The sequence below is a fragment of the Aphelocoma coerulescens genome, unplaced genomic scaffold (genome assembly GCF_041296385.1).
Source record: "Aphelocoma coerulescens isolate FSJ_1873_10779 unplaced genomic scaffold, UR_Acoe_1.0 HiC_scaffold_73, whole genome shotgun sequence".
NCBI classification, from domain to species: domain Eukaryota; kingdom Metazoa; phylum Chordata; class Aves; order Passeriformes; family Corvidae; genus Aphelocoma; species Aphelocoma coerulescens.
The window spans coordinates 411,410-435,559 of NW_027184060.1; the positions used below are offsets into that span (position 1 = coordinate 411,410).

Genomic DNA, 24,150 nt, shown 5'->3' on the forward strand with positions numbered 1-24,150 from the left:
GCAGCACTTTGCTCAGCTGCCCTTTCCAGAAACGGAACCATCTCCTTCCCGAGACAATTCAACCTCTACCTCTACCCAAGATCATTTTCTACACACTGCTGATCAGAAATGTTCCTCTGCACTTCCTCCACCACAAACATCCCCACAGCCCTGGAAGAGATAGCAGGGGCATCATTAAAGCCTCCACAAACACTGCACAGGCACCCAGCATCATCAGCTTTCCTTCTTTGGCATTCAGGCTCCGTGCACTGCTCCTGTTCATGTCCTCCTCCTCTCTCCAGAACGGTGGCAACCGCAGAGCTCCCAGGCAATCCCAAGGCCAGTGCCTTCCATGGCTTGTTGGACACGCGCATGGCTGATGGCCCTGTTGTTCCCAGGGAAGCTGCAGAGTGCCAGAGGGGGCCATGAAGTTGCTGAGGGCACTGGAGCACCTCCCTTGTGGGGAAAGGCTGAGCAAGTTGGGGCTGTTGAGGCTGGAGAAGAGAAGCTTGTGTGGAGAGCTCAGAGCCCCTTCCCAGTGTGTGAGGGGGCTACAGGGAAGCGGGAGAGCGACTCTTCCTCGGGAGCTGTAGGGACAGGACAAGGAGTAATGGGATGAAAATGAAAGAGACTTGGAATAGATTTGATGATGGGAAGAAGTTCTTTACTGCCAGGGTGGTGGTCCCTGGCACGGGCTGTGCAGAGAGGCTGAGGACGCCCCATCCCTGGGAACATCCAAGGCCAGGCTGGACAAGCTCCGCAGCAACCTGCTCAGCTGGGAGGTTGTTCAGCTTGGAAGCAGATGATCTTGAGGGTCACTTCCAAGCCAAACCATTCAAGGATTGGATCACTCTATGATCCCCATGTCCCACCATGGAGTGGCCCTGAAACTTCTGCGACATCACAGACTGTTCCAGATGGAACATGCAGGACCTGGAAACGAACACAGTGGACAATGCACCCGCTGCCAGTGGTCAGTTCTCACTCGCTCTTCGCTACATCTGTCGGTGCTGAGCTGTTCCCGCTGCCTGGACTTCTCCTGCCTGCACTGAAGCACCAATCGCAGCAGGATGTCCACTCCTGTCCCAGCCAAGGTACAGTGCCATTCCAGGGAGGTGGACACACCCTGAGCGAGTGGGTGGACTGCAGCCCTGTGGGGATGGGGTGGGACAGGGAGCCCACTGAGAGCTTGTGCTCCCTGATGCAGCGTGCCAGAGACACCGTAGAGGACATGGAAGTGGCCATGGTGGTGGATAGGGAAGAAATGATGGAGGTGGATGTGGAAGAGTCTATTGAGGATATGGAGGTGGATGTGGAGGACGTCATCGAGAATATGGAGGTTGATGTGGAGGATGAAATTGAGGACATGGACGTTGATGTGGAGGACAACATCGAGGACATGGACATTGATGTGAAGGACAACATCAAGGATGCGGAGGTCAATGAGAAAGAGAAGGAGCAGCCCATGATCCTGCGATGAAAATGGACCCTCCAGCAGCCGGACAGGCAGATGTTGGCCATGCCCTGCCCACAGGCAGAGTGGGTCCCCTGCCGCCAGGCTGAGGCTGGGCTGGCCGGCCCCGCTCAGGAACACACCAGCCCTATGCCAGTGCTTGGGGCCCAGCTCCCAGCCCCAGCCAGGCTCAGTGCTCAGGGGAGTCCTGCTCTGCCAGCGTGTGCCAGCCTGGGGACACAGGCAACAGCCCGCAGTGACCATGCTGCTTCCTTTTTACCAGGACTGACAGAGACTATGGCCACAGCTCTGTAAATACGTTCTGGATGTTAGCAAATAGTAAAGGCTAGAAAACAAGGGATACTGCTCAAGCCAAATGATCTCTAAAAAAAGGAATCGGGATGTATTGTTATGGACGTATTGTGATGTTGACTTTTCACATGTTACTTAATGTGAGATAAACTTCACCTGGATTCTGTAATGTAATACATGACATCGAATGTATATTGTTTATGTCGTCAATTAAGAAAAGATAGGCAGAGAATGTCTTCACTCTCCTTGTGTATCCTATAAGAGAAGAAGAAAACCAGAAACCAGAGAGAAGAATTCATGGAGAGAGCAGAGACATAGTGGAGCCAAGGAGGAAGATAAGGCTGATGGGATGATACATAGAAAAGCCGAAGAATTTATGAATCATGCATGACTGTAATGAATATGCAATAAGAGATGTACTTTTAAAGACGATCTTTTGGATGTAGAGGTGTGCCTTTGGCTCTCTGCCAAAGCACCCGGCCGTAATACCCTTTTTGCTATTGTCTCCTAATTGTCCCTTTTTTTTTTTTTTTTTTTTTTTTTTTTTTTTAATTTTTACAAAGAGTGAACCTCGTTTTTCACAGTGACTCCGGTTCAGCCCCGGAGCGGAGCGGCCCGTGCTGCCCCGGGGCGCGCGGGGCTCGGCCGTGGGGCGCGCGGGGGGGAACGGACACACGGGCACCGGACACACGGACACGCGGACAAACGCTCCCAGCGCCTCAGCGGCAGCAGCGGCAGCAGCAGCAGCAGCGGCAGCAGCGGCAGCAGCGCAAAAGCAGCGAGTCCACGAACCCTCTGCGTCCCTTCTCCTGCTCCTCCTCTCCCTCTCCCAGTGTCTCGCACCCTCTCCCGCTCTCCCTTTCGTCCCCCAACCCCCCCTCCCGCGGCCTCCCTCTCCCCAGGCCCGGCCGGGCCATGCCCCCGGCCCGCCCCCGGCCCCGGGCGGGGCTGCCCCCTCCCCGCCCCCGGCCGTCCCGCCGCGGTCCCGCCTCCGCCCGGCTCTCGCCGTCCTGGCTGTGGCGCTGCTGGGCGGGCATCAGTGCCTGGCTCCTGGGCAGCATCGCCAGCCCCTGGCTCCGGCTGGCCCGACCCCTACCCCGGCCCCGGTCCCGGTCCCGGTCCCGGTCCCGGCCTCGGCTCCTCCCGGGGCCCGCCGGGGACACAGGCGGCGCGGCCGCTCCCGCCGCCTCCGCAGCGTCTTCCCCGCTCCGAGCTCCGCCGCTCTTGAGCGCGGCCGCCGGCCCCGAGCCGCCGGTGGCCCTTCCAAAAGAGCCCCCATGTGGGGATGGCCGGCCCGGGGCGGTTGGGCGGCGCTCGGGGGCCGTTCCTGGCCCCGGGCCGAGCGCTGACGGCCGCGTCTCGCCGGCAGGGAATGCGCTGCAGGGCCTGAAGGAGCCGTACCGGCTGGGTTCGCTGCTGGGGCGCGGCGGCTTCGGCAGCGTCTTCGCGGCCACGCGGCTCTCGGACGGCGCCCCGGTGAGTGGCGGGGCCGGCGGCGGGCGCAGGAGGCGGGGGGCAAAGGAGGAGGAGAAGGAGCATGGGGCTCGGCACGGCGGGCGGCGAGCTCAGCCCGCTGCTCCCCTTGCCTTGCAGGTGGCCATCAAACGGGTGCCGCGGAACCGCATCGGCCATTGGGGCGAGCTGGTGAGTGAGCGAGGGGCAGCGGGAGAAGCCGGGGCGCGACGGGCGGGGATGAGCCGAGGCCCGGCAGGGTGGAAGCCGCCAGAACGCCTCGAGGGAGAGCGGCCGTGGGGCCAGCGGAGGGCGCCGAGCGTCCCCGGCTGGCTGAGGACTTCCCGAGGTCTGGCACGGCATCAGCCCCGCTGACGGCATCGTGCTCCTCCCGCAGCCCGACGGCACCAGCGCACCACTCGAGGTCGTGCTGCTGCACAAGGTGTCCACCGGCTTCCCTGGCATCGTCCAGCTCCTCGAGTGGCTTGAGCTCCCCAACAACGTGGTGCTGGTGCTGGAGCGTCCGGAGCGGTCCCAGGACCTCCTTCATTTCATTCGGGCACGGGGCTTCCTGTGCGAGGAGGTGGCGCGGCACCTGTTCCGCCAGGTGCTGGAGGCCGTGCGGCACTGCACCAGCTGCGGGGTCCTGCACCGGGACATCAAACCAGAGAACATCCTGGTTGACCTGGCCACCGGGCAGGCCAAACTCATTGACTTTGGCTGTGGCACCTACCTGCAAGCTGCAGCCTACACCAGCTTTGCAGGTGAGCCCACGCAGGGGGAGGCTCCTGGTGGCAGCGTCTCGCGGTCCAACATCTCGCAGCCGAACCTGGCTGTGGCAGCAGGGATTCTCCCTTTTGCTGCCTGTTCTGGCAGTCTGAGTCTTCAGCCAAGTTGCTTGTGAGCTGGGGTGGCTGGGGGGCCATCTTCCAGCCCTGCTGGCAGCCTTCGCCAGCCCCTCTGCCCAGGACTGGTGCTGGGGCAGCCAGCATGACAAAAACACGCGGGGTGGGCGTAGCAGAGAAGGGGGGTCCAGAACCTGTGCAGCAGCTGGTTTGGTGTGCAGGCAAGAAAGGGCTTGGACTGCTCCGCTCGCCTTGTTTGCCTTGGCTTAAGAACGTTTTCTGGGGCAGTGCAGGCAGGGAGGACAAAGGCATGGGTTTTCCCCAGCATGGAGTGGGTTTTCCCCTTGCATGGAATGCTGGGGTCTTTTTCAGGGCTTCCGCTGCCCTCTTGCAACACCAGTGGTTTCTTTTCCAACCCCCAGTTTGTACACAAGTCACAGGTGCTGGCGAGAGGGCAGCGGGTCACACCGCGTGCCGCTGCTGCGGCCCCCGCATGCCCAGGGATGCTGGGGCGAGGCTCTGGGAGCAGGCAGCGTCCCCCTGAAGAACTCCATCTCTATTCCATAGGAACACCGTCCTACAGCCCCCCGGAATGGACCCTGTTAGGCTGGTACCACGGCGAGGCAGCGACCGTCTGGTCCCTGGGCATCGTGCTGCACCAGATGGTCTGCGGGGAGCACCCTTTCCGGAGGGGCTGGCACAGCACCTGGGGCCGGCTCTCGCTCCCACGACGGCTCTCTCCAGGTGGATCCTCGTCTCTGCAGCACGGGGGGAATAGCAGTGCTGGGAGGCAGCAGCGGGCTCAGGAGCATCCCGCACTGGCAGCTGCTGAGGAGGTGGCAATGTCCTGCTCTCCTGCTCTCCTCCAAAAGAAAGAATTGATGGCAAAGTTTAGGCACAGCCCTGAGCACACGCAGCATGGCCTGGCCATGGCAAGAGTGGGGCAAAGCGGACAGGAGCCTTCTGCAACTGACTGGCGCTTTCTGCTTTCTCTCCGCAGAGTGCCAGAATCTCATCCAACGATGTTTATCTGTGCTCTCCTCGGAAAGGCCCTCATTAGAAGACCTGTTGTGTGATCCTTGGATGCATGATATCCATGTGCCATAGGAGAAGGGAGAGAGCCACACGCACGCTTTGACCCAGGGAGCCGGTAAGTTCCAGCTGCACACGCGCCTTGGCAGGAAGCAGCAAAGAAGGGCAGAGATTTTGTCCTGCCTGAATCGCTGCGCAGGGCTCCTCAGCTGGGCACGCGCAGCCCTGCTGCTGGAGCTGAGCTGCTCTTCCCAGCACTGGTGGCCCCCATGCCAGCTGCTTTTGCTTGTTCTGCTTCAGCGACAGCCGGGGCCCTGGGCAGAGCACTGACAGCCTGCTCCAGCCCCAGGGAAGAAGGAGCCCCTGGAGAAGCTGTGCCAGGTGCGGCTCCTGCTGCCGGAGACATGGAGGGTGACATCAAGGATGACAAGCTCTTCCTCCACCTGGCAAGCTGAAGATGATGGACTTCAATTGTGGCACCTTCTCCAAAGCCAGGCTCCACAGCGAATTTGCAGATGAGTCCACACGCAGGGGGATGCTCCCAGATTTGTGCATTGCACAGCCTGGCCGGGAAGCAAAGGTTTCCCCCTTTGCTGGGGCGGATGCAACCAATTCTTCAGTCGGCTGCCAAGCTGCTTTTCGGCACAGCTGGCGGGAGGGGCTGGGGTGGTTCCGAAATGGGAGTTGGCTCCTGGCCCTGCCAACAGCCCCGAGCACCCAGCGTGCCGCAGGCTGGGGCTGGGGCAGCCAGCCCGACATAAACAAAGCCCCATGGCGAGCACAGGTGGGACTCCAGAGGCTGTACACACCTTGCTCTGCAGGCAAGGAGGGGCTTGGGCTGCTCCACTGCCCTTGTTGGCTTTGGGCTCAGCATGACTTTTGGGGGGCAGTGCAGGGGGGAAGGGAGAAAGCGTGGGCTGCCCTGGCCCGTGGGTGGGTTATTCCTCAGCATGTAGGGCTTGGGCCTTCCTCATACCCCTGATGGAGAGGAGATTTTTTTACATTTTTCCTTGTTTCCCCTTTTTGTCTGTAATCTCTTTTCATTGATGTGTTGTTTGTTTTGTTAAAGGAAGCGTTCTAGGTGGTGTCCGGTCTGGATGGGGAAGCGCTTGGGAGCAGCTGCAGCATGGGTGGGACGTGCCCTTGGAGAAGGCTGAGGATAGCGTTTGGGAGCAGCTTTTCTTCCAGTGGCAGGTGGCGTGAGGTGGGTGCCCGTCCTCTTGGCACGGCTGGGATAAGGGCTTTTGGGAGGTGGCAGCGAGCGCAGCGGCATCCTGCTCTGGGCAGCTGCTGAGGAGGTGGCTGTGCCACGGCCGGCTGCAGGCTGGGCACGTGTCCTGCCCTCCTGCTCTCCTGCCAGAGGCAGCAATGCTGGGCAGCTTTGGGCAGCGCTCTGAGCGCGGCCAGCACGGCCTGGGCACCGCGGGCGGCTGGGACAAGGGGGACGGGAGCCTTCAGCTGACGGGCGCTTTCTGCTTTCTCTCCTTGCAGCCGGGCTCTGTGGATGCTGAGGCTGCTCTGGGCTCTGCCAGGGCTCTGCTGCGGCTCAGCCCCGGGGCCACGAGAAGCCAAAGAAGAAACGCCGTGACCTGCAGCAGAGACGTGCTTGAGCATTCTGGCAGTGCAGCTCAAGTTTGCAGAGCGTGCACCTCCAGGGGAACACATGCCACCCCCAAAAAATAAACTTGTTCAGTAACTTCTGAAATGAAATCAGTCTGGGATGACCCCCAATGCCATTTTTCAGCTTGCTCAAGCTGAAGCTCAGCTCTTCTCTGAACAGTTCTCTCCCCCACCTGCCTTTTGCTCCACAAGTGCTCCCTCTTTCCCCCAGTGAGTTCCCAGCTCACCGCAGTCCCCATTGCACTGTAGCCTTCCTTGATGCCCGTGGCCACGAGGAAGAGTGAGCCCCAGGTTTAGGGACTCATGCTGTCACTGGCTGAAGAACAGCAATGTCTCAGAGGTCTGCTGAGATTTGGGGGTCATTCAGAGCTGCTCTCCAGGCCTCAGCTCTGCTCACTGCTGGGTTCCCACTTCCTTTTCCTCGTTCTTCACAGAGCAGGATGAGCTCTGGGAATGCCCTTGACCCTCGCCACTCTTCCCAGCCCAGCCACCCAGCCCAGTTAGGCTTAAGCTGGAGCTTCTCTGTCTCCTCTGGCACCCCAGTGCAGTCCCCTCTGCGGGGAGCAGCAGCCCCAGAGCACAGCACACAACAGTGCAGGCCGCAGCCGGAGCAGCTCCCCTGCAGCCATGGCTTGGCTCTTTGTGGCAACCAAATGCTCCCTGTGTGCAGCTGTCCCTGGAGGATGGCCCCAGGGCAGAGCCCAGCCGGGCTCCCAGTGCATCCCCTGAAGCTTGGTGCAGCGCTCCCAGAGCTGAGCTTAACGCTGAGCACCCAGAGCTGTGGCTCGCAGTCGGTGTTTGCAAGCGTTGTGTTCTCATCTCCTGCAACCTGTGGGCAAAAGGAGCTGTGCGGCCGGGCCAGCACCGCCCCTCTGGCCAGTGACACGGCTGAAGGTCTTTGCTGTTGCCGAGGAGCCGGCATTAAGCCTTAGCAGGGCCTGGCACCTGTGGAGCCGGATCTCGCCCGCTGTCCGGGACTCGCTGCCCACCAACCGCCCCCACCCGCCGCGCTCCGTTCTGCAGGGACAGAAGGCTCTGGCTGTTCCAGGCTTTCCATCACGTCTGTGTACCCGTGGATGTGGAATGCACATGGAGAGGGAAAGTGTCAGTCCCGGTGCTTGTGCACTCCTTCTTCAGATACCAGACACATCTATGGGCAGCCCCTATGTGCACAGATGGATTAAAAGGATGGGCATGGATAGAGATTTCCCACAGAGCTCTTGCTTTGGCGGAACTCACCTTGTAAGCTGGCGGCCAGGGGATGTTTTTTCCCAGCTCTGTGTCAGTAGGTGTCCAAGAGCTGAAGGGAGCAGCATTTAGAAGCAGTTTCCAGACTTCTAAGGCAGGAAGCAGAGCTGACAAACATCCGTGGAACTCGCTGTATTCATCGGGAGGGGCTGCTGCTTCTTTAGGAATATGGCACAAGGGAGACATGAGACTAGGAGAAATCCCAGCTCTCTGTGGATTTGTGCAAAGGGGGAGCAGCAGAAACACTTTGTGTCTGCTTTTGGGGACACAAGGTCCAAGGAGCTGCGGTGGCAGAGGGTGACCTGGGCTGGTGGCCAGTGAGGTCCTGTTTCAGGACATCCTGGAGGGGCACAGGACAAAGCTCCAAGCACCCACAGCCACACTGCTGAAGTCTCTGGGATGCTGCACATCCTCCAGGAAAAGCTGCTGTCACACATCCCACTGGGGTTGATAATCTCTATTTGTGAGATTTTAGGTCCATGTTACAAACTGCAATAGTTTTACCCTCAAGACACAAGTCATGCCCAATTCATATTTCAATTTCCTATTGCTTCAGCCACAATTTAAATTTACAATATTGGAAACAAACCTCATAATCTTTAAAAAAGGCTGAAGAGCTCAGTTAGATGGATCCACACCATCAGCACATTTGCAAAGTAAATACCTCAGTTCTCTTTGTAAAAAGACCTCTTAATCCAGAGTTACAGAAGATTTTCCACTACACATTTGGGGTTTGATTTTATCTTTTTCTTTTATTTATTTAGTTTTTTCCCCATTATTTTAAACGGAAAACATGTCCTAAAAAAGGAGTATCCTTTACTCCTTGTTCCCATGTGGAGCAGCTCCCTTCCCGCTGGCTGAGCTGCTCAGGCAGAGCCCGGCAGCTCCTGACCCTGCAGGGTTGAGGCTTTTCCCCGTTGCTGTGCACAGAGTGATGGAGCAGCACTGCTGAACACGAGGCCACACAGAGGGACCAGAAGCAGCTGCCTTTGTCCCCCTGCAGCTCCAAGGCCCAATCTCAGAGCAGACACGGCTGGCAGAGACTCGCAGGCTCCCTGTTTGCTGTGCTGCCCCACTTGTGAGCGGCCCAGCTTTGCGTGAGGCACAGGGAGAACAAGGGGCAGCTCCCTGCCAGCCCCGCAGCCCAGGCACCCCTCGGGCCCCGGGGCTTGGGGCACTGTCAGCACCCGCTGCTCCAGCGCCCGCTCCTGCTGGCACTGACAGCAACACCCAAACTGTGGCTGATCCCGAGGGAGCAGCAGCAGGGCCTGGAGCTGATCCCTGACTCTGGGGCAGGGCTGGACAAATGACCCCCACAGCAGCAGCAGCAGCAGCAGCAAATGGAGCTGACTTTCAGCACAGCCCCTGCCGCTGTTCCCTCCCGTTGGCAGCGGTGTCACAGCAGCCTGGGGCACCTGGGAGCCCTCAGTGCCAGCAGGGACTGGAGATGGCAGCCCTGGGCTCCTGGAGGGTGTGCAAGGAGCAGAGGTGGGCACTCCCTGTCCATGTGGAGCTTGCAGGTGGAAAAGGCTGCTGTGAGCAGGCAGCTCGGAGGGCAGGGAAAGGAGGGTCTCGAGCACTGGAGCTGTGCCAGTGCCACAGCCCTGGGCAGCAGCCACCGAGCTCCGGGGCCACAGAGGGCACAGCAAGAGGGACAAAAGCAGTCAAGGGCACAGACTGGGAAGGGCGAGAGCTGGGAGCAGGAACAGCTGCTTCATTGCACTCTTGGAGAAAGCTCTTGGCTGTTTCAAAGCGCTGAAAGGCGTGAAGAGCACAGAGGAGGCCACAGCAAACAATGCTTCTGTTTTCACAGCCTCCCCTCTCCGTGTGCCAGAAGGAATTGGATGAACTGTATTCTTGTCTCCGAGTCGTCTCGTTCAGCATGAGCAGCTCAGCACCAGGAGCTGAAGGAGCTGAAGCCTTAGGCCACAAGCTGAAGCCTTAGGCCACAAGCCTTAGGCTGAGCAAGAGGAGCCTTTTTGACCAAAGTAATGCTGCTAACATGGACCTGGCTGAATCCTGGAATTACAGAATCCTTTCTGTTGGAAAAGACCTCTGAGCTCATCAAGTCCAACTGTTAATCCAGCACTGTCAAGCCCAGTACTAAACCACATCCCTGAAGTGCCAAGGCCTGGACAAGAGGCCTGACTGAGGCCTGAACAACAGGCCCTGAGCCAAAGGTGACCTCTGGATGAACCTTCCAACCAAAGGTTCTTTGTATCTCCTCATTACTGAAATTTGCATGATCATTAGCGCTGTGATTGATGTATCCCCTCATTAGTGAAACATGTATTGACCTTTCTGTGTTTAGAAGCCAGACAAGGCCATGAAATCCAACATCTGGCCTTGTTTGGGGCTGTATGGTCAAAGTCAGCTCCCTTGGCTCCTCCTTGAGCCCTGGCCAGGCTTAGGAGGAAGCCAAGAGGAGGATGAAAGCAGATGTTCCCGCACTAGAAGTGCTGTCAGTTTGTTTCTCCAGCACTGTCAAAGCTGGGCCCTCTCCCAGCGGAGTTGGAGCCTCAGCTGTGGCTGGAGGCAGCTGCAGGAATTCCCAGTGTCCGGGAGTGGCTCTCCAGTCCTTGGCTGGGACAGCTTCCCCCAGCTGATGGGTGGCTCTGGGGGATGGTAAAGTCTGAGGGTCACTGGGGCTGGATCTTGGTTAATCACTGCAGGCAATCTTTGGCACTGATGATTGGGGGCATTGCTGAGCTGCTCCTGCTGTGATTCTTTGCTAATGATTATGTGCTTTGCTGAGCTTATGCTTCTGTGACTTTTTGCAGATTTGCATTTTATAAATTGCACAGTTCCTTCAGTTGGTGTCTGTGTCTTTGGTGCTGACCCTGCCCACCAGCAAATCAGGGCCCCGTCCTGCCTGAGTGTTACCTGGGAAGACAAAAACCCTCACTCCAAATGTCCCCCCTTCCTCCTTGTTCCCCCCACTTTATACACTGAGCATGGTGTCCTGTGGTCTGGGATATCCCTGGGGTCAGTTGGAGTCACCTGTCCTGGCTGTGACCCCTGCCAAGCTCCCCCGCACCCCCAGCCCCTCCCCAGCGTGGCCGAACGAGGGGCAGGAAAGGCCTTGGCTCTGTGCAAGCTCAGCAAGAACAAAACCATCTCTGTGTGAGCAACGCTGTGCTCAGCACAGAGCCAAACACAGCCCCAGAGAAAGGCCTGGCAAGGAAATTCCCTCTGCCCCAGCCCACAGCAGCACCCCATGGCCATCCACCATCACCACGGCTCCACGGGTTCCTTTCCATGGCCCCGGCCCTGGCCATGGGACGTTGGGCTGGTGGCCACGGCAGCCGACTGTGGCCCAGGGCTCCATGCCCGTGTCCATGGCAGCAGTGCCCGGCCATGGACCCTGAGTGCAGGTGACCGTGCCAATCCCCATGGCAGCGGGGCCAAGCGTTGGTGTCGGTGGCACCAAAGTGAGGAACGGGTCCCTGTGGCCGCTGCCGTGGCACCTGAGGGCATCAGCGAGTGTCAGTGCAATTGTAGCTGGCACCAGCCCCGGCACCGCTCTGTCCTGAGGGCTGCCATGGCAGCCGAGGGCAGCCACAGGTCTGCGGGCAAGTGGCCACGGACCCTGAGTGCAGCAGTGGGTCCTGGGGGGGTTTCCAAGGGAACTGGAACTGATGAGGGTTGCCATGGCATCCAACCCCCTGGGATGTCACACAGCCACCCTGGGATGTCACACAGCCAACCTGTGATGTCACAACTCATTCTGTGATGTCACATAGCCACCCTGTGATGTCATAGACACTCTGTGATGTCATAGACACTCTGTGATGTCACAGCTGACTCTATGATGTTGTACAGCTCCCCTGTGATGTCACACAAGCACCCCATGATGTCACAGTCCTATCTGTGATGTCACACCAGCACCCTGTGATGTCACAGCCGTCTCTGTGATGTCATAGTCTGCCCTGTGTTCAGAGCCCAATCCCAGGCACAGAGGTGTTACCAAAACTTCAGTGAAACAAAACCTCCTCAGCACCAGCGCAGCACGAAGCAGCAGCATTCTTTATTGGGCCGGATGCACGAGGGGAGAGCCCCTCCCAAGGTCGTGTGTGCCGAGTTCAGGAATGTTCCTGTTTGCAGACTGTGTTTCACACACACATTCCCAGATTGTCCCACAAGAAACACACACACGATAATCATTTCCCCAAAATCATTGCATATTTCCCCCACCCCTTTGCACATCCATTCTTCTGCCCTGGGGGTCTCTTTGGGGGTCCCTGGTGGTCGGTGACCCCAAAGCCAGCCCTGACTGCCCGGTGAACTGGTGAAAGTTGGCACACCTGGGCTGGTTGCTGCCTACAGAATCAGCCTTGTGCGGTTCCATGGCCAGTGGCTTTTGGAGAAGAAGCATTGTATGAACCCACCAGGTGCAAACGGTTTTTCATCTGGCAAATTTCCCCCCCTTGGAGGGTTGGGAAGCTTCTCTTCCCTTCAAGCCTTCGTAAGCCGCACTCTGCTCCTTTACTCACATCCCGCGAGTTCCTCAGCTGCTTTCACAACCATGTTCTTTACACAGCTCAAAGCAAGTGTCATAAGCACAAGTATTGCTGTGATCCCAGTTAGACTTTGCAAAAGTCAGGCCAACCATCAGTCAGAGAAAATCCAAGTCCTTGAAATATTTTATCCAGTTACTGTCTAACCCTCCCCTTAAATCCCTGCTGGATGCAGCAACTGATTTTATCCTCGCTCCCTGATCACCCAATCCAGCATCACATTTGGAATGTGCACACAACAAGTGTTGCTGTTCCAGTTCAAGAATCCACATACTCCCTGTCCATGTCACAGCAATAGGGCTAAAGCCAATCTGCTCTGTAAGGTCATTTTAGCTGTGGCTGGCAATTGTTCCTTTATTTCAGCAAACCCCAAAGGAGCTGCATTCCCTCAAGTTTCCATCTGCAGAGCCCAATGGTGTGTGGCTGGTCTGTTCCTAAAGGCAGATCTTTGCGGAGCAGAGATGGATTCTAAAATCCATCCCGCTGTAGTTCCCGCACTGGGATGTTTCCAAGTTCCATCCCCTTTAACCTTTCCCCACAGTCGGGTTCCCGGTAGTGACTCCTTGCACGAGGGACGGAACGTTAATACCCCCAGTGTCCATGGTGCTCCTGATTCTCCCAGGGCCAAAAGTGTGCTCCAAATTCCATCACTTCCCACCCATCCTGGGGCTCCTAAGGATCTGACCGCATCCTGCTGACACTCTGTGCCTCTCCAAGGCTCGTTGGTTGTTGGCTGAGCCCAGGTGTCACTGAGAAAGGCAGAATCATTTCTACAAACACAGCCCAGCCTCAGAGCCTGGGCCACAGCCAGGAGCCGCTGGACCTCAGGATTCCAAACAGCTCAAGTGTCTGTCCCAGGGCAATCCCGCTTTTCCTTTGTCCTGGGATCCTTTGGCCTTGACCTTGTTAAATCAGGATATTTTATACCCACCTGTAAGGGGTCCCGTGGAAGGCCTGGGCTCCCTTCCCAGCCCAGACACCCCTGAACTGGCTGGAAACATTCCCATTGTCCTGTCTGAGGGTGATTCCATACTGCTGGAATTTGACAGCCCCAGGGGGTATCAGTGCAATCTGTCAGCTGATCAATATTCCCTGAGGTAATTTCCAGATCCAGTTTGGAAATGTTACAATTCTCAGCAGTATCGTTCTTATGTGCCCATGGTAAGGAATATTCTCCTTCCATCCCTGTCCAGGTGCCCTGGGTGCTATTTCCTTCCCACAAGTGTTCCCAGATTTTTGTCAAATTGCTGACTGAAGCTCCCCACGGAACTGGATTTTCTGCACAGGTTGGTGTTGGCAAACAAGCTGTTACAGGGGTCACATTCTGTCATCTGCCAACATCTTGCACTGACTTTGAAAACCGCATTTCCCTTCCCAGAAGTCAGGAACATCGTTTCTATTATTATTATAGATACACAATTATTGATCATCTTCATCTAGATCCAATAAATAGTATCCCCTTAGAAAATCCTATTCAATACCTAAAACAATAGGATTGATGTAAAACCCCAAACCCCACGGTGTCAGTCTTGTTTCTGCTGTGTTTCATGTGTACTCGCTGGTTTTACCCGCATGTGATGAACCCTGAGTTTGATTCCTTCTACCTTGAGTGCAGGGTAGGTTACCAGGAGGACTTGAGATGGTCCCTTCCACTTTGGCTGGATTGTTCCAAAATTCCAGGTTCTGATGCACACCGCATCTCCTGGTTGGAAAGGATGTACAGGCGAGTCCAGCCCCAATGATCTGTTGAGAACCATGCACCTTTTAAGGCTTACAAGAGTTAGTCCCAGTGCTATTAAATATTCATTGCAGCAAAACTTCTGAGCCTTCCCTTGTCTTGTTGGTGCCACATGGGAAAGCTTCTGGCCATCCAGAAAAAGTATCCACCAATGCCAAAATGTACCAGTCCCCCTTCTGCCTGGGCAGTTCTGCAAAATCAGTTGGCCAAGATCACCTGGTGATTCCCATGTAACGAGCCCTGGAGGCAGCCTTCTTCCTTCAAAACCAATCACATCTTTCTCAACAACTGATCTATTATTTTTTGCCATTTTTGTGCTTACAAGATGCCTTTGTAAACTGGCCACCATATTCTCCATTTCCTAATGTGTTTCCTGATGGTTTAGTTCCATTATACATTAATTGTGGAGCTACAATTACCTGCCCACACGGGGTTACCGATCACCTGCTGGGATTTTCCGTAGCTGCTGCTGATGGGGCTGACTGCCTGTCCTGATCACTGGAATCTGGCTTTTGTTGCAGAACATTCCAGTTTTTGCTAGGTATTAGTGCAAGGAGAGCTTTTTCAGCACCCTCTTGAGCTGTTTGGTCAGCCAATGGATTCCCTGGATTAACTGGGGAGTCTCCAAACCCATGGGCTTTACAAGGGCATCAGGGCCACTTCTTTTGGCTTTGGCACACTCTGCAGTAGGTGACTGATTTCTTTTTGTACTCACTGGAGACCTCTGTGTCCTTTCCTTCCATGTGGCTCCCTGGGCGTCTATTATTCCAAACCCAGATTTCAAATCAGTCCATATGTTCACCCTTTTTCCTTCAGTGATTTCTAGGAAAGGTCATTCATTCTGCTTTTTGTGCTGCTGTGTTCAAAGCTAAAGCCTGGGCTTCTGTGACCTGGGTTGAGGTTCCCACTGCACACCCAGCTGCCCGTTTTCCACCCGTACCACGCTGCTCCCACCAGGGTGCAGGTCCAGTGCTGGCTCCTGGATGGGATTGCTGTGGAGGTCCCAGAGTCTGCCAGAACACACTTGTTCCATGGATCCCAGGCAGTCATAGCACAAAGACTCCAACCCTTCTCTTAGAAGGGACTCGAACACTTCCCTGTTCCAACCTTGGGTACCTTGAACCAAACCCTGCAAAGCTTTTGCTGCACCTTACAGGCAGGTCAACAGTTTACACCGGGAAAGGAAAAGGTGCCTTTATCTTACCAGGGGTCTTTCTCTGCCCTCTGTGCACAGGGACCCCCAGCCCGGGGCGGCCGTGCCAGCACCCCCAGGAACACCCAGATCTGGCAGCACTTTGCTCAGCTGCCCTTTCCAGAAACGGAACCATCTCCTTCCCGAGACAATTCAACCTCTACCTCTACCCAAGATCATTTTCTACACACTGCTGATCAGAAATGTTCCTCTGCACTTCCTCCACCACAAACATCCCCACAGCCCTGGAAGAGATAGCAGGGGCATCATTAAAGCCTCCACAAACACTGCACAGGCACCCAGCATCATCAGCTTTCCTTCTTTGGCATTCAGGCTCCGTGCACTGCTCCTGTTCATGTCCTCCTCCTCTCTCCAGAACGGTGGCAACCGCAGAGCTCCCAGGCAATCCCAAGGCCAGTGCCTTCCATGGCTTGTTGGACACGCGCATGGCTGATGGCCCTGTTGTTCCCAGGGAAGCTGCAGAGTGCCAGAGGGGGCCATGAAGTTGCTGAGGGCACTGGAGCACCTCCCTTGTGGGGAAAGGCTGAGCAAGTTGGGGCTGTTGAGGCTGGAGAAGAGAAGCTTGTGTGGAGAGCTCAGAGCCCCTTCCCAGTGTGTGAGGGGGCTACAGGGAAGCGGGAGAGCGACTCTTCCTCGGGAGCTGTAGGGACAGGACAAGGAGTAATGGGATGAAAATGAAAGAGACTTGGAATAGATTTGATGATGGGAAGAAGTTCTTTACTGCCAGGGTGGTGGTCCCTGGCACGGGCTGTGCAGAGAGGCTGAGGACGCCCCATCCCTGGGAACATCCAAGGCCAGGCTGGACAAGCTCCGCAGCAACCTGCTCAGCTGGGAGGTTGTTCAGCTTGGAAGCAGATGATCTTGAGGGTCACTTCCAAGCCAAACCATTCAAGGATTGGATCACTCTATGATCCCCATGTCCCACCATGGAGTGGCCCTGAAACTTCTGCGACATCACAGACTGTTCCAGATGGAACATGCAGGACCTGGAAACGAACACAGTGGACAATGCACCCGCTGCCAGTGGTCAGTTCTCACTCGCTCTTCGCTACATCTGTCGGTGCTGAGCTGTTCCCGCTGCCTGGACTTCTCCTGCCTGCACTGAAGCACCAATCGCAGCAGGATGTCCACTCCTGTCCCAGCCAAGGTACAGTGCCATTCCAGGGAGGTGGACACACCCTGAGCGAGTGGGTGGACTGCAGCCCTGTGGGGATGGGGTGGGACAGGGAGCCCACTGAGAGCTTGTGCTCCCTGATGCAGCGTGCCAGAGACACCGTAGAGGACATGGAAGTGGCCATGGTGGTGGATAGGGAAGAAATGATGGAGGTGGATGTGGAAGAGTCTATTGAGGATATGGAGGTGGATGTGGAGGACGTCATCGAGAATATGGAGGTTGATGTGGAGGATGAAATTGAGGACATGGACGTTGATGTGGAGGACAACATCGAGGACATGGACATTGATGTGAAGGACAACATCAAGGATGCGGAGGTCAATGAGAAAGAGAAGGAGCAGCCCATGATCCTGCGATGAAAATGGACCCTCCAGCAGCCGGACAGGCAGATGTTGGCCATGCCCTGCCCACAGGCAGAGTGGGTCCCCTGCCGCCAGGCTGGGGCTGGGCTGGCCGGCCCCGCTCAGGAACACACCAGCCCTATGCCAGTGCTTGGGGCCCAGCTCCCAGCCCCAGCCAGGCTCAGTGCTCAGGGGAGTCCTGCTCTGCCAGCGTGTGCCAGCCTGGGGACACAGGCAACAGCCCGCAGTGACCATGCTGCTTCCTTTTTACCAGGACTGACAGAGACTATGGCCACAGCTCTGTAAATACGTTCTGGATGTTAGCAAATAGTAAAGGCTAGAAAACAAGGGATACTGCTCAAGCCAAATGATCTCTAAAAAAAGGAATCGGGATGTATTGTTATGGACGTATTGTGATGTTGACTTTTCACATGTTACTTAATGTGAGATAAACTTCACCTGGATTCTGTAATGTAATACATGACATCGAATGTATATTGTTTATGTCGTCAATTAAGAAAAGATAGGCAGAGAATGTCTTCACTCTCCTTGTGTATCCTATAAGAGAAGAAGAAAACCAGAAACCAGAGAGAAGAATTCATGGAGAGAGCAGAGACATAGTGGAGCCAAGGAGGAAGATAAGGCTGATGGGATGATACATAGAAAAGCCGAAGAATTTATGAATCATGCATGACTGTAATGAATATGCAATAAGAGATGTACTTTTAAAGACGATCTTTTGGATGTAGAGGTGTGCCTTTGGCTCTCTGCCAAAGCACCCGGCCGTAATACCCTTTTTGCTATTGTCTCCTAATTGTCCCTTTTTTTTTTTTTTTTTTTTTTTTTTTTAATTTTTACAAAGAGTGAACCTCGTTTTTCACAGTGACTCCGGTTCAGCCCCGGAGCGGAGCGGCCCGTGCTGCCCCGGGGCGCGCGGGGCTCGGCCGTGGGGCGCGCGGGGGGGAACGGACACACGGGCACCGGACACACGGACACGCGGACAAACGCTCCCAGCGCCTCAGCGGCAGCAGCGGCAGCAGCAGCAGCAGCGGCAGCAGCGGCAGCAGCGCAAAAGCAGCGAGTCCACGAACCCTCTGCGTCCCTTCTCCTGCTCCTCCTCTCCCTCTCCCAGTGTCTCGCACCCTCTCCCGCTCTCCCTTTCGTCCCCCAACCCCCCCTCCCGCGGCCTCCCTCTCCCCAGGCCCGGCCGGGCCATGCCCCCGGCCCGCCCCCGGCCCCGGGCGGGGCTGCCCCCTCCCCGCCCCCGGCCGTCCCGCCGCGGTCCCGCCTCCGCCCGGCTCTCGCCGTCCTGGCTGTGGCGCTGCTGGGCGGGCATCAGTGCCTGGCTCCTGGGCAGCATCGCCAGCCCCTGGCTCCGGCTGGCCCGACCCCTACCCCGGCCCCGGTCCCGGTCCCGGTCCCGGTCCCGGCCTCGGCTCCTCCCGGGGCCCGCCGGGGACACAGGCGGCGCGGCCGCTCCCGCCGCCTCCGCAGCGTCTTCCCCGCTCCGAGCTCCGCCGCTCTTGAGCGCGGCCGCCGGCCCCGAGCCGCCGGTGGCCCTTCCAAAAGAGCCCCCATGTGGGGATGGCCGGCCCGGGGCGGTTGAGCGGCGCTCGGGGGCCGTTCCTGGCCCCGGGCCGAGCGCTGACGGCTGCGTCTCGCCGGCAGGGAATGCGCTGCAGGGCCTGAAGGAGCCGTACCGGCTGGGTTCGCTGCTGGGGCGCGGCGGCTTCGGCAGCGTCTTCGCGGCCACGCGGCTCTCGGACGGCGCCCCGGTGAGTGGCGGGGCCGGCGGCGGGCGCAGGAGGCGGGGGGCAAAGGAGGAGGAGAAGGAGCATGGGGCTCGGCACGGCGGGCGGCGAGCTCAGCCCGCTGCTCCCCTTGCCTTGCAGGTGGCCATCAAACGGGTGCCGCGGAACCGCATCGGCCATTGGGGCGAGCTGGTGAGTGAGCGAGGGGCAGCGGGAGAAGCCGGGGCGCGACGGGCGGGGATGAGCCGAGGCCCGGCAGGGTGGAAGCCGCCAGAACGCCTCGAGGGAGAGCGGCCGTGGGGCCAGCGGAGGGCGCCGAGCGTCCCCGGCTGGCTGAGGACTTCCCGAGCCCCGGCACGGCATCAGCCCCGCTGACGGCATCGTGCTCCTCCCGCAGCCCGACGGCACCAGCGCACCACTCGAGGTCGTGCTGCTGCACAAGGTGTCCACCGGCTTCCCTGGCATCGTCCAGCTCCTCGAGTGGCTTGAGCTCCCCAACAACGTGGTGCTGGTGCTGGAGCGTCCGGAGCGGTCCCAGGACCTCCTTCATTTCATTCGGGCACGGGGCTTCCTGTGCGAGGAGGTGGCGCGGCACCTGTTCCGCCAGGTGCTGGAGGCCGTGCGGCACTGCACCAGCTGCGGGGTCCTGCACCGGGACATCAAACCAGAGAACATCCTGGTTGACCTGGCCACCGGGCAGGCCAAACTCATTGACTTTGGCTGTGGCACCTACCTGCAAGCTGCAGCCTACACCAGCTTTGCAGGTGAGCCCACGCAGGGGGAGGCTCCTGGTGGCAGCGTCTCGCGGTCCAACATCTCGCAGCCGAACCTGGCTGTGGCAGCAGGGATTCTCCCTTTTGCTGCCTGTTCTGGCAGTCTGAGTCTTCAGCCAAGTTGCTTGTGAGCTGGGGTGGCTGGGGGGCCATCTTCCAGCCCTGCTGGCAGCCTTCGCCAGCCCCTCTGCCCAGGACTGGTGCTGGGGCAGCCAGCATGACAAAAACACGCGGGGTGGGCGTAGCAGAGAAGGGGGGTCCAGAACCTGTGCAGCAGCTGGTTTGGTGTGCAGGCAAGAAAGGGCTTGGACTGCTCCGCTCGCCTTGTTTGCCTTGGCTTAAGAACGTTTTCTGGGGCAGTGCAGGCAGGGAGGACAAAGGCATGGGTTTTCCCCAGCATGGAGTGGGTTTTCCCCTTGCATGGAATGCTGGGGTCTTTTTCAGGGCTTCCGCTGCCCTCTTGCAACACCAGTGGTTTCTTTTCCAACCCCCAGTTTGTACACAAGTCACAGGTGCTGGCGAGAGGGCAGCGGGTCACACCGCGTGCCGCTGCTGCGGCCCCCGCATGCCCAGGGATGCTGGGGCGAGGCTCTGGGAGCAGGCAGCGTCCCCCTGAAGAACTCCATCTCTATTCCATAGGAACACCGTCCTACAGCCCCCCGGAATGGACCCTGTTAGGCTGGTACCACGGCGAGGCAGCGACCGTCTGGTCCCTGGGCATCGTGCTGCACCAGATGGTCTGCGGGGAGCACCCTTTCCGGAGGGGCTGGCACAGCACCTGGGGCCGGCTCTCGCTCCCACGACGGCTCTCTCCAGGTGGATCCTCGTCTCTGCAGCACAGGGGGAATAGCAGTGCTGGGAGGCAGCAGCGGGCTCAGGAGCATCCCGCACTGGCAGCTGCTGAGGAGGTGGCAATGTCCTGCTCTCCTGCTCTCCTCCAAAAGAAAGAATTGATGGCAAAGTTTAGGCACAGCCCTGAGCACACGCAGCATGGCCTGGCCATGGCAAGAGTGGGGCAAAGCGGACAGGAGCCTTCTGCAACTGACTGGCGCTTTCTGCTTTCTCTCCGCAGAGTGCCAGAATCTCATCCAACGATGTTTATCTGTGCTCTCCTCGGAAAGGCCCTCATTAGAAGACCTGTTGTGTGATCCTTGGATGCATGATATCCATGTGCCATAGGAGAAGGGAGAGAGCCACACGCACGCTTTGACCCAGGGAGCCGGTAAGTTCCAGCTGCACACGCGCCTTGGCAGGAAGCAGCAAAGAAGGGCAGAGATTTTGTCCTGCCTGAATCGCTGCGCAGGGCTCCTCAGCTGGGCACGCGCAGCCCTGCTGCTGGAGCTGAGCTGCTCTTCCCAGCACTGGTGGCCCCCATGCCAGCTGCTTTTGCTTGTTCTGCTTCAGCGACAGCCGGGGCCCTGGGCAGAGCACTGACAGCCTGCTCCAGCCCCAGGGAAGAAGGAGCCCCTGGAGAAGCTGTGCCAGGTGCAGCTCCTGCTGCCGGAGACATGGAGGGTGACATCAAGGATGACAAGCTCTTCCTCCACCTGGCAAGCTGAAGATGATGGACTTCAATTGTGGCACCTTCTCCAAAGCCAGGCTCCACAGCGAATTTGCAGATGAGTCCACACGCAGGGGGATGCTCCCAGATTTGTGCATTGCACAGCCTGGCCGGGAAGCAAAGGTTTCCCCCTTTGCTGGGGCGGATGCAACCAATTCTTCAGTCGGCTGCCAAGCTGCTTTTCGGCACAGCTGGCGGGAGGGGCTGGGGTGGTTCCGAAATGGGAGTTGGCTCCTGGCCCTGCCAACAGCCCCGAGCACCCAGCGTGCCGCAGGCTGGGGCTGGGGCAGCCAGCCCGACATAAACAAAGCCCCATGGCGAGCACAGGTGGGACTCCAGAGGCTGTACACACCTTGCTCTGCAGGCAAGGAGGGGCTTGGGCTGCTCCACTGCCCTTGTTGGCTTTGGGCTCAGCATGACTTTTGGGGGGCAGTGCAGGGGGGAAGGGAGAAAGCGTGGGCTGCCCTGGCCCGTGGGTGGGTTATTCCTCAGCATGTAGGGCTTGGGCCTTCCTCATACCCCTGATGGAGAGGAGATTTTTTTACATTTTTCCTTGTTTCCCCTTTTTGTCTGTAATCTCTTTTCATTGATGTGTTGTTTGTTTTGTTAAAGGAAGCGTTCTAGGTGGTGTCCGGTCTGGATGGGGAAGCGCTTGGGAGCAGCTGCAGCATGGGTGGGACGTGCCCTTGGAGAAGGCTGAGGATAGCGTTTGGGAGCAGCTTTTCTTCCAGTGGCAGGTGGCGTGAGGTGGGTGCCCGTCCTCTTGGCACGGCTGGGATAAGGGCTTTTGGGAGGTGGCAGCGAGCGCAGCGGCATCCTGCTCTGGGCAGCTGCTGAGGAGGTGGCTGTGCCACGGCCGGCTGCAGGCTGGGCACGTGTCCTGCCCTCCTGCTCTCCTGCCAGAGGCAGCAATGCTGGGCAGCTTTGGGCAGCGCTCTGAGCGCGGCCAGCACGGCCTGGGCACCGCGGGCAGCTGGGACAAGGGGGACGGGAGCCTTCAGCTGACGGGCGCTTTCTGCTTTCTCTCCTTGCAGCCGGGCTCTGTGGATGCTGAGGCTGCTCTGGGCTCTGCCAGGGCTCTGCTGCGGCTCAGCCCCGGGGCCACGAGAAGCCAAAGAAGAAACGCCGTGACCTGCAGCAGAGACGTGCTTGAGCATTCTGGCAGTGCAGCTCAAGTTTGCAGAGCGTGCACCTCCAGGGGAACACATGCCACCCCCAAAAAATAAACTTGTTCAGTAACTTCTGAAATGAAATCAGTCTGGGATGACCCCCAATGCCATTTTTCAGCTTGCTCAAGCTGAAGCTCAGCTCTTCTCTGAACAGTTCTCTCCCCCACCTGCCTTTTGCTCCACAAGTGCTCCCTCTTTCCCCCAGTGAGTTCCCAGCTCACCGCAGTCCCCATTGCACTGTAGCCTTCCTTGATGCCCGTGGCCACGAGGAAGAGTGAGCCCCAGGTTTAGGGACTCATGCTGTCACTGGCTGAAGAACAGCAATGTCTCAGAGGTCTGCTGAGATTTGGGGGTCATTCAGAGCTGCTCTCCAGGCCTCAGCTCTGCTCACTGCTGGGTTCCCACTTCCTTTTCCTCGTTCTTCACAGAGCAGGATGAGCTCTGGGAATGCCCTTGACCCTCGCCACTCTTCCCAGCCCAGCCACCCAGCCCAGTTAGGCTTAAGCTGGAGCTTCTCTGTCTCCTCTGGCACCCCAGTGCAGTCCCCTCTGCGGGGAGCAGCAGCCCCAGAGCACAGCACACAACAGTGCAGGCCGCAGCCGGAGCAGCTCCCCTGCAGCCATGGCTTGGCTCTTTGTGGCAACCAAATGCTCCCTGTGTGCAGCTGTCCCTGGAGGATGGCCCCAGGGCAGAGCCCAGCCGGGCTCCCAGTGCATCCCCTGAAGCTTGGTGCAGCGCTCCCAGAGCTGAGCTTAACGCTGAGCACCCAGAGCTGTGGCTCGCAGTCGGTGTTTGCAAGCGTTGTGTTCTCATCTCCTGCAACCTGTGGGCAAAAGGAGCTGTGCGGCCGGGCCAGCACCGCCCCTCTGGCCAGTGACACGGCTGAAGGTCTTTGCTGTTGCAGAGGAGCCGGCATTAAGCCTTAGCAGGGCCTGGCACCTGTGGAGCCGGATCTCGCCCGCTGTCCGGGACTCGCTGCCCACCAACCGCCCCCACCCGCCGCGCTCCGTTCTGCAGGGACAGAAGGCTCTGGCTGTTCCAGGCTTTCCATCACGTCTGTGTACCCGTGGATGTGGAATGCACATGGAGAGGGAAAGTGTCAGTCCCGGTGCTTGTGCACTCCTTCTTCAGATACCAGACACATCTATGGGCAGCCCCTATGTGCACAGATGGATTAAAAGGATGGGCATGGATAGAGATTTCCCACAGAGCTCTTGCTTTGGCGGAACTCACCTTGTAAGCTGGCGGCCAGGGGATGTTTTTTCCCAGCTCTGTGTCAGTAGGTGTCCAAGAGCTGAAGGGAGCAGCATTTAGAAGCAGTTTCCAGACTTCTAAGGCAGGAAGCAGAGCTGACAAACATCCGTGGAACTCGCTGTATTCATCGGGAGGGGCTGCTGCTTCTTTAGGAATATGGCACAAGGGAGACATGAGACTAGGAGAAATCCCAGCTCTCTGTGGATTTGTGCAAAGGGGGAGCAGCAGAAACACTTTGTGTCTGCTTTTGGGGACACAAGGTCCAAGGAGCTGCGGTGGCAGAGGGTGACCTGGGCTGGTGGCCAGTGAGGTCCTGTTTCAGGACATCCTGGAGGGGCACAGGACAAAGCTCCAAGCACCCACAGCCACACTGCTGAAGTCTCTGGGATGCTGCACATCCTCCAGGAAAAGCTGCTGTCACACATCCCACTGGGGTTGATAATCTCTATTTGTGAGATTTTAGGTCCATGTTACAAACTGCAATAGTTTTACCCTCAAGACACAAGTCATGCCCAATTCATATTTCAATTTCCTATTGCTTCAGCCACAATTTAAATTTACAATATTGGAAACAAACCTCATAATCTTTAAAAAAGGCTGAAGAGCTCAGTTAGATGGATCCACACCATCAGCACATTTGCAAAGTAAATACCTCAGTTCTCTTTGTAAAAAGACCTCTTAATCCAGAGTTACAGAAGATTTTCCACTACACATTTGG

At 57.8% G+C, this 24,150-nt stretch overlaps 2 protein-coding genes across 2 annotated transcripts; both read left to right on the forward strand.

Annotated features, from left to right (window-relative positions):
• The first annotated feature begins 2,127 nt into the window (after positions 1-2,127).
• LOC138102365 (serine/threonine-protein kinase pim-1-like) lies at positions 2,128-5,101 on the forward strand. The gene is made up of 6 exons (XM_069000055.1): positions 2,128-2,137; positions 3,114-3,220; positions 3,338-3,388; positions 3,594-3,960; positions 4,609-4,721; positions 5,042-5,101. Exons 1-6 carry the CDS (start codon positions 2,128-2,130, stop codon positions 5,099-5,101), a joined length of 708 nt encoding a protein of 235 aa, XP_068856156.1.
• A 12,509-nt stretch (positions 5,102-17,610) lies between these two features.
• Positions 17,611-20,580, forward strand: LOC138102366 (serine/threonine-protein kinase pim-1-like). Its single transcript, XM_069000056.1, has 6 exons — positions 17,611-17,620; positions 18,593-18,699; positions 18,817-18,867; positions 19,073-19,439; positions 20,088-20,200; positions 20,521-20,580. The coding sequence occupies exons 1-6, from the start codon at positions 17,611-17,613 to the stop codon at positions 20,578-20,580; spliced, it is 708 nt and encodes a 235-aa protein (XP_068856157.1).
• The last annotated feature ends 3,570 nt before the right edge of the window (positions 20,581-24,150 follow it).

Excerpts from the sequence above, each read along its gene's own strand:
- LOC138102365 (XM_069000055.1), top strand. Across the intron at positions 3,221-3,337 it reads GGCTCTCGGACGGCGCCCCG|GTGGCCATCAAACGGGTGCC; the intron begins GTGAGTGGCGGG and ends CTTGCCTTGCAG. Across the intron at positions 3,961-4,608 it reads AGCCTACACCAGCTTTGCAG|GAACACCGTCCTACAGCCCC; the intron begins GTGAGCCCACGC and ends TCTATTCCATAG.
- LOC138102366 (XM_069000056.1), top strand. Across the intron at positions 18,700-18,816 it reads GGCTCTCGGACGGCGCCCCG|GTGGCCATCAAACGGGTGCC; the intron begins GTGAGTGGCGGG and ends CTTGCCTTGCAG. Across the intron at positions 18,868-19,072 it reads TCGGCCATTGGGGCGAGCTG|CCCGACGGCACCAGCGCACC; the intron begins GTGAGTGAGCGA and ends CTCCTCCCGCAG.